Source organism: Melospiza georgiana, chromosome 3 (assembly GCF_028018845.1).
Source record: "Melospiza georgiana isolate bMelGeo1 chromosome 3, bMelGeo1.pri, whole genome shotgun sequence".
NCBI classification, from domain to species: domain Eukaryota; kingdom Metazoa; phylum Chordata; class Aves; order Passeriformes; family Passerellidae; genus Melospiza; species Melospiza georgiana.
The window spans coordinates 101,795,384-101,804,479 of NC_080432.1; the positions used below are offsets into that span (position 1 = coordinate 101,795,384).

Consider the following 9,096-nt stretch of genomic DNA (forward strand, 5'->3'; position numbering starts at 1 on the left):
AAGCTAACTAGGCTAGAATTCAGGTATCTATTAAGATAACTAGATTCAGATACCAACAACATACCTGAACAAGTCTTTGCTTCCTGTTATCACCAATAAAAAATTTAGTCAACACATTCAGTGGGGCTTGAAGAACCATTCAGCACATCCTGAAGCAGACATCAACACCAGGTCAGCTGAGCAGTTCTACAGACCATAATCTGTAAATGCCTACAGTGAGCTTGTTGGGCTGCATAAGGGGATGCTGTTTTTACAAACTCACTTTCCAACTCCTACCTTCACATGAAGGAAGGTAGTGGAGGCAGATCAGAAGAGAACTTGGTTGTATCATTTTGTTCTTTCTAGAACAAGGAAGAAGGATAAATACAATACCTCGGCCTGACATGATTATGTATTTCAGTATAATTTGTGCTATCAATTTATAGAATCATCAATTAAGCCTGTAGGATCTGTGTTTCACTTCCAGTCTGCTCTCCTACCTACCCCACCATCCTGAAGCAGAGCGCCATGTTCAAACAGCTGAGTGGACAGGGGAGATAAGGACATTGGCACAACTTGCAAGAAAAGTGTCATTGCCCAAACATCAAGTGCAGTTAGTTTCTGTAGCTGATATGGTGTTTTCACACTTCAGCCACAGCTCATGTTTCATTCCCACTGATGAGTCAGGAACAGCAAAGCTCTGACTCTCCTTGATGCAAGGCAGTAGGGCACAAGGCAGCCCAGCAGGGGCTCAGACACTTTGGGTACAAGCACCCAGGCTGGCTGCTGATCCAGAGGCACAAGGAACAAGCTCAAAACCAAGGCAGCTTTGCTAACACTGAGCCAAGATCAGCTGTCTGCACTGTGAGCCTGACACGCTAAAGCATCTCTGCCACACAGTGCCGAGTCCTTGTCCCAGGAGGCTGGAGGGGCCCATGTGCCCACCCTGCAGAGCCCAGGAGGGGCCCACGTGCCCACCCTGCAGAGCCCAGGAGGAGCCCACGTGCCCACCCTGCAGAGCCCAGGAGGAGCCCACGTGCCCACCCTGCAGAGCTGAGACCCCTCTGGGCTGCAGAGCACGTGGAGCAGGGTGTGCAGCTGCAGCTCTGGCTGGTGTCCTCTCATGTCTGACAGGGCCAGGCCCCAAAAAGCCAGCTCAGCTGAATCAGATCCAACATGAAAACATCAAGGTGACTTCACCCTGTGCTCTGCACATTCTTCCCTGGCATATCAAAGGTGCCTCTACTTATAACAGTCTGGGAATGGAAGAGAGTGAGTCAGGTTTCCATGCCCAAGGAAAACACAGCTAACAGCCCTGGAGCAGCCACAACCCCAAGGGTCGTACTACCCTGTTCATGTGATGCTTTCTTACATTTATTACCCCCAGTCTAAAGAGCTTATCTGTTTCTGAAGGAACATCCACAACCTGATCTGTCACCCTTATAATCTAACTGCAATAACTGAGAAATCAGTGCAGATGATTAGGCTTTTCTGAGCAGTGTGTGATCTATGGAGCCCTGCATGATCCCTTCTGTCTGTGTAAGAGCAGTTTCTGCAGGAGATGTGGTAATACATGTTCTCACTGCAAGTATGACCTCAGCTATTCTAATTCATGGTTTCAGTCTGAGGTTTGTTTAGGGTAAAAGACAGTAGCTAGAAGTTCCAGTTCTGTACACATGTACAATGTGTTTGTGAACAGGCAGATGGCCACAAGCTGTGCTCCCCCTGCATCCCTTTAATGCCAGGGTTCAGCTAGTGTGTACAGAAAGGGTGCACTCAAATGGCACAGAGCCCAACTGAACTGCAGCTCATCTAAAACCCACATTTCCAGAGACAGCAGTACATACTGAGAAACATGGATGTCTAAATACTTACATGATAGCCATAAGGTTGTTGGCATAATTGTATATTAATGGGAAACTAAAGAGTAAGAAGAACTTTTATGAGGTAGTTTATCTTTATGCAGAGGTTTTCCTGGTCCTGCTAGAGAACCATGAGGATGTGCTCACTTATAAAGCAGGTCCCAGCACCATGCCAGACCACTGATGTGTACCATGACACAATGTCAGTACTTTTTAGGCGATTGGTGGAGCTCAGAGGTGATTCCCTCAGCATTTCAAAGCTCTGCAGACCATCAGAATCCAGAGCAGAGATGCAGACAACCAGAAGGTGATATAAATACATTAGGCTTTGTACACTACATGGTAGTACAGACTAAAAGTACCCAAGTTAACTCCTCTGGAGTTAGTTTAGCTCAGCACTCGAGCAGTCTGGCTGCAGCAACCAGACAAATGCCATCTATTTGGTGATACAACTGCTGAACAGGCTGCTGCTCAGCACAGACCAATGCTCGTGGGCTACCTAAAGGCAGCACTGCTGTGACTGAAGCTGACAAAGAGTGATGGACAGATGACACATAGTAAACCTAATCTCAGTGATACCTAGTTTGCCATGTGACAGCTCAGTGTGGCACACTCTGTCTGGGCCACATTATTTGATATGTTATGAAAAATGGACAGAATGGTTTGTCTTTATACAGTGTAACCTGTATTTATAGCTCTCCATTCATTCCTATACGTAAGTGCTCTTATACAGCAAAGAAAACAATTTATTTTTTCTCTGATTTATTTTCCTTTGAGCCTGTTTCTTAACTCTTAGACAGCTAATGGAAAAATAGTTTAAACATCCTGAGGGAAATCATGTCAAACACAAAGGTAAAATATTTTCAGGCTGATTCAACTCTGTAAAGACAATGAAACATCCTTTCAATAGGTGAATGAATGTATTTTGCTGGCTAGTCCTGCACATTTGTTGTGCTTGTTGGATGCACTCCCTCTGATCAAACAGAAGACTCAAATTCAGCTTGGAGGGTCTGCTGATTTCTCCTTTCACTGGAGCTGTACATATCTGGAGCAGTTTATAAATAACTGCAATGCTCAGGATGAATTATGGTGCAACTCTTGAATTCAAAGACTATTCATTATTGTTTTGTAAGATAACTAGAACCATATTTTTAGGCAACTGTCTCACAATCAGCCTCAGAAAGGGCATGATTATGGCAAAGGTACACTTAGGGATAAGTTTATGAACAACTTTCTGGGCATCTGTGTTGACAAAGTAATATATACATTTCCTGGAGATTGTTGTACTGTAGTTTTGCACCCATTGTACCATAATGGATGATTTAGAAAATCCATTTAGTCTTAAAAAACATCATCAGTTTTGGACGAACTATTTCACTCCCTGTCCAGTCATAACAATACAGAATCACAATGTTGGAAGAAACCTTCAAGATCATCGAGTCCAACCCATGCCCAAACACCTCAACTAAACCATGGCACCAAGTGCCACATCCAGTCTTTTTTTAAACACATCCAGGGATGGTGACTCCACCATCTCCATTGACATACCACTCCAGTACTTTATCACTCTTTCCATAAAAAAACTTTTTCCTAATATCCAGCCTACATTTCTCTTGGCACAGCTTAAGACTGTGTCCTCTCATTCTGTCAGTTGCTCCTGGAGAAAGAGACCAACCCCACCTGACTACAGCCACCTTTCAGGGGTTGTAGAGAGTGATAAGGTCACCTCTTAGCCTCCTTTTCTCCAGGCTAAACACCCCCAGCTCCCTCAGTCACTCCTCACAGGGTTTGTGTTCCCCGCCCCTCACAGCCTCGTTGCCTCCTCTGGACACACTCAGGTGTCTCAACGTCCTTCCCAAACTGAGGGGCCAGACCTGGACACAGCACTCAGGGTGAGGCCTCACCAGTGCTGAGCACAGGGGCAGAATGACCTCCCTGCTCCTGCTGGCCACACCATTCCTGACAGGGCAGGATGCCTTTGGCCTTCTTGGCCACCAGAGCACACTGCTGGCTCGTGTCCAGCCGGCTGTCAGTACCCACAGGTCCCTTTCCACCTGGGCACACTCCAGCCTCACCATCCCCAACCTGTAACATTGCAGGGGGTTATTGTGGCCAAAATGCAGGACTTGGCACTTGGATTTATTAAACTCCATCCTATGGACTCTGCCCATCCATTCAACAATTGCAGGTCTCTCTGCAGAGCCCTCCTACCTTCCAACAGATCAGCACACAATCCCCGCTTAGTGTCATCTGCAGATTTACTGGTGAAAGATTCAATACCCTCATCCATGTCATCAATAAAAATATTGAAATAGACTGGATATATACAACCTTGTAGCAACTGTTCAGTGTACTAAAATGAAAATGTGGGGTCTGCAAAACTTAAACCACCAAATGTTATTCCTTTGCTACAGACATGGTTAACACACACTGCTAGCCCTCACAGAGTCTTTTCACAAAGTGTCAACTCCTATTTATCTTACTGGTGTGATTAGTCCCACCTGAGTGATGCAAAGTCAGAATTTACAGTGGACTGTAAAACTTGTACTGATTTGTTTCCTAGTAGTTTTGGACCTGTAGGTCTCAGTGGAAGCATTCACAGAAAACTTGCCCAAAATATATGAGTCAAAATTAAATAAATACAAAGTCATACCATGTTGCATGTGACTACCCACTGACACTGATCCCCTCAGTTCCTAACATAAAAGGTAAGGTAAAGGAAAACTGTGAAACTCAGAGAAAATTTCTGGCAAAAGATTTATAAATCTGGTCATTTTTCCTCAATAACCTGAAAACTGCTACTTTAGCAATTAGCACAATAATCCCTTCACAATCTCATATAACCCAACCATTTATAGATCCTGAATGAGAACCTTCCTTTTCAACAGTTTGTACCACCAAATCAAAATACATTAAGAATTATACCATTCAGATTAATTCCTTCCAGCCTAAGGGCTAGAAACTTACTTCCTTTTTTAATTGAAGGTAAAAATCTCACATAATCCAGTGACGCCAGAGGCTTCAACTATGAGGAAAACTAATTCAGAAAGAAATTTAAATCACAAGTGGCAACACCAGCACATTAAGCAATGCTTTTCAATTGAAAGGTACAGGAGACTATCAGACATCTTCCTAAGGCGTAAAATGATAAACATTGAAAGGAGTCCAGCCCAAGCCCACAAAGTACTCAGAGAAAATTCTTTTGCTTCATGAAAAAAACTTCCACAAAGAGCACAAAAATAATAAAATTAGGGAATCATTTATGGCCTTTACATCAATAACAACAACAACAATAATAATAATAATAATAAGGTCAAACAATGAACCATAGTCCCTACTTTGGTAAAACTCTCACTGAGTTATACTGTTATTTTGGTGTGGATTTGGTTTAGCACAGATATTTCATTCTACAACTGATTCTCAAAATAAAGACAGAGTAGTGCAAACAACTACATCAAAGTCTGATGTGTCATGTAGCAATGAATATTTCTGTTGGAAATTTACTTGTTTTCTTTTTAAAGCAGTGGCATATCTAGGTCTCCCTGAGATTAGGAACATTAACTATTCTGGGTGTGATTCCTTTGTGACTTCATAGAATTTCTGTAGTACCTGGGGAATGGAAAAATCTTAAGAGCAGTTACAGTCATGATGAACCTGAGGACTGTAAATAAAAAATATATTAAAAATTAGGCCTGAAAAACTTCAGATGGTAGCAAGTGTTAGTGGGGAGGTGGAGACAATAATCGTATTATCTCAAGAAACTCTCACATCTTCCTGGTTAATGTTTTCTGTTTTTAAGCACCTCTAACAAAGACAGACTTTCACCTACTTTATATTCATAATGATTCATGCAAATTTACCTCCTTTTGAGGCAGGGGGTCAAGTGTTTAAGTTCATTCTATAATAAGTAATATCTGCGTAGACTTTTGATGTATAATAATGAGGCATGTTTTGCAGAGACATTAAAAATCAAGGCCCACAAAAATTGACTATTTGTGGATTCAATTCACCAGTGGCATATAAAATCCAAAACAGAAGGACTGAAAAGATCATAAATACATTTTCAAATTTTGTGTCTAGCCTCCCATAGTATGCAGTCTTGTTTTTTATTGTGTGGTTCAGTATTAAAAGGAAAGGATTCAAGAGTTCTCACTGTATATAGACAATGAAGGCAGGCACCACGAGAGCTGTGGCTGTGGCAAAGAATCTCAACATAAATTTGCACACATCTATTTTTCCAAATATAAGGCTTTCCTGGCAGGCAGTCAATCATGCAGGAATTGCCAAGGCTCTGTAGATAGGGCAATTATAATTCTCTGTGCACTGCTGCTAGACCACCTGCACATTCACATGTGATGGAAGTCGGATTTGAACCCAGCTCTCAGGAGATGAATGCCAACCCACTGCTATTTACTATCAGCCTGCTTTTCATTATCTTTCATTCTAATTAAGAAACACTATTTATAACTACACCTGACAAACAGCTAAGCATGGTGGAAGCTAGCAGATGTACCTTGTGCCATAAAACTTGGAGCTGAGATATTACATTCATTTTGGGAGGTGGGGGGATTATACAAAGCCCATATTTTCATGTATCATGCTTTGCTTTCATCAACATTGTACTGCAGTTGGAAATGCGTAATGTTTTGTGATGATATAGCTAGAGAATGTCAAATTCTGCTTCAGATAATGTTTCCAATATTTTTATTGGAAGTATGCCTGTAGTTTTTTCATTAATGAATTCTATTAGATTCATTAAAATAACATTTTACTTGAAAAAATATTGGAAAATGAAAATTTAATGATGTCAAATGAGTCATCGTTTCTCTATCAAAAGTCTCATCAGAAAATGAAAGGAAAAACAGTTCTACCACTTATTTAAAAGAGCAGTTTAGACTACTAGCTGTAGCATTCCATCTAAATAAAATACAGAAAATTATGAAAGAATATAACAGTTACCCTAGTATGTTTCACTTAATGGAAGCTTCTAGGAAATATTTTAAATTCATCTGCTTCTGACTGGATGATAAACAAATAACCACATGCTGAAGCAATAAAAATAAATTACTCTGCCAACTTCCCTCTGAAGTGTCACCATGCACGATGGTACATATTTCAAAACACTAAACTTTATCTCCATCTAGGCTCAGGACTGAGTGAATTTTACATGGAAACCAAGCATTTCATATTGGACAAACTAAATAGTGAAAAAATATTTTGATTTCCAAAGGTAGACATTTGTTTGTTTGCTTTACTGGTGAATAACAAACTCAGGCTTTTCATGGTTTAAAGATAGGACACTCCCTATGGCATCTTCTTTTTGTGATGGTGTGTACAAATTTCAAAATAGTTGAGAATTTAAAACTAATTGCCAATACAAACCACGCTGCAAAAATGTATCCCATGCACACTTTTGAAAACATTAGTCATAATTGGATAATTTTCACACCCACAGCAGGGTAAGGGAAAATAATTTAAAACAAAATATCATTTGGGTGCAAAACTGTCTCTCAAGGCTTTCGGAATAATAGGCAAGGGCATGAAGATATGCCTTAAATCAATAGCAGGAAACCAGGCAAGAGAAATATCTAGACAGGAGCTCTACAGGGCAGCGTGGAAACAAAGTGGGTACTAAAACAAATATTATTTTTCATATTTTCCCAGCAACTACGCTCCTCATCCAGAATCCCTAGGAAGTGACTGGGGTTTGTGTTACACTTTCAGCACTGGCATGTAGGAGTTTTGATTCCCCTGACCTCTGCATACAAAGTCACACACGGAGGTCCCTGCCAAGCAGGATCGTAGTCTGGATCCTTCTGGGCTCTCCCCGGCAGGGAACTTGCCTGGCGGGAGCGGGGCGCAGTGGGGCTGTGGGCGCAGCCAGGATCAGGGGCTCTGCAGCCCCAGCCCCACCGCTCTGCACGCATTCACAGCCGGCCCATAGCTGGGCTCAGGGCTGCTCCTGGGCACGGGGAGCTCGGGCACGTACAGTAAGCACAGCTTTCCTCCAAGTAACCAATTCCTTTGGGAATGACACGAATTGGCAGGCCGGTTAGGGTAACACGGATGAAGAGCTCATTTTGTGTTGGGAAGGGAAAAAAACCAAACCAAGAGATGAAAGAGGACATTATGTTTTTCATGCAAAATGAAAAGTTTGCTAGGTGATTTCATTAACAAAAGACCACGACAATAGGTACTCGGGTAAAGAGAACAACTTCTGACCTTGAAATTGCGTGCTAAATAAATTACCTCAGAGCGAAAGTGATGAGTTCTCATGACAGCATCTGGAAGGGAAGCAGAAAGAGACACAGGCTCCACCAGCTGCACCTGGCATTTCGCCCCGGCTAACGGGGTTACCCCGCCGCTCGCCCTCCGGCGCACAGTCCGGGACGGCTCTGGCCCCTGGGGCACAGCCGGCAGCTCCGCCCGGCATTTATATTTAATTCATCGGGAAGAAGTTGGGCATAAAGTTCTGCTGCGCTTTGACACACCGGGGAGGGCTACGGGGGCTTCCCAGCCTCTCACCTCTCTCCCTCTAGCCGAGCTTTCGCTGAGGGATGGGTGGAGACAAGGCTGCCGCAGTCCTGGGCTCGGCTTGAATTTTCTTTAAAGCCTTTGCCCGGCTAAACCGTGCCACGGCGGCCCTCCGGCGGCACAAAGCCGGGGATGGGCCGGGGACACCCCCCGCCGCCCTCAGGGAGCGGCAGCGTCTCTTACCTCGGCTCCTTGAGCGACCTGAAAAGACGGATTTGATGGGATGCCTCCCTTTCTGGAGCCTGCGGTGCCAGCAGCAGAAGAATAAAATCGTGGCAATGGTCCCCAGCAGCAGCAGGAGCAAGAAGAGGGCGCACTGGATGCTGTAGGGTCTCAGCAGGACCAGGAAAGCCGCGGCGATCATGGCTCAAGCGCCCGGCTGCCCCTGTGCGTGCGCGGGTCTGCGGCGAGCGGCGAGGGGCCGGGCAGCGCCGGGCAGCCTCTCCCCCCGGCAGCGGGGCGGGCATCGCCGCCGGCACCGCGCTGCTGGAGCCGGCAGCCGGGCGGGAGGCGGCGGCGCGGGGGAGGAGGAGGAGGAGAAGGAGGAGGAACGGGATGGGATTCAGGCCGTGACTCAGCAGCAGCAGCAGCAGCCGCGGCTGCGATGGTTGCGGTGGGGCTGCCCCTCCGTGCCCGCCCGGCTGCCGGGAGCGGGGAGCGCGGCGGGCAGAGCCGGAGCGCCCCGGGCAGCGGCGGGCGGGGCGGGGCCGGCGCCGCATGG

General features: G+C 44.8%; 1 protein-coding gene across 1 annotated transcript in view; it reads right to left on the reverse strand.

Moving 5' to 3' along the window:
- The window catches only part of DST (dystonin), a 289,158-nt gene extending 280,375 nt beyond the window's left edge, over positions 1-8,783 (reverse strand). The window contains exons 1-2 of the mRNA XM_058019984.1: positions 8,559-8,783; positions 8,091-8,125 (exon numbers count right to left, since the gene is read on the reverse strand). Of these exons, the coding sequence (XP_057875967.1) occupies positions 8,091-8,125; positions 8,559-8,739 (216 nt within the window). The 5' untranslated portion in view covers positions 8,740-8,783. The remainder of the gene's footprint in view (positions 1-8,090; positions 8,126-8,558) is intronic.
- Between the last annotated feature and the right edge of the window lie 313 nt (positions 8,784-9,096).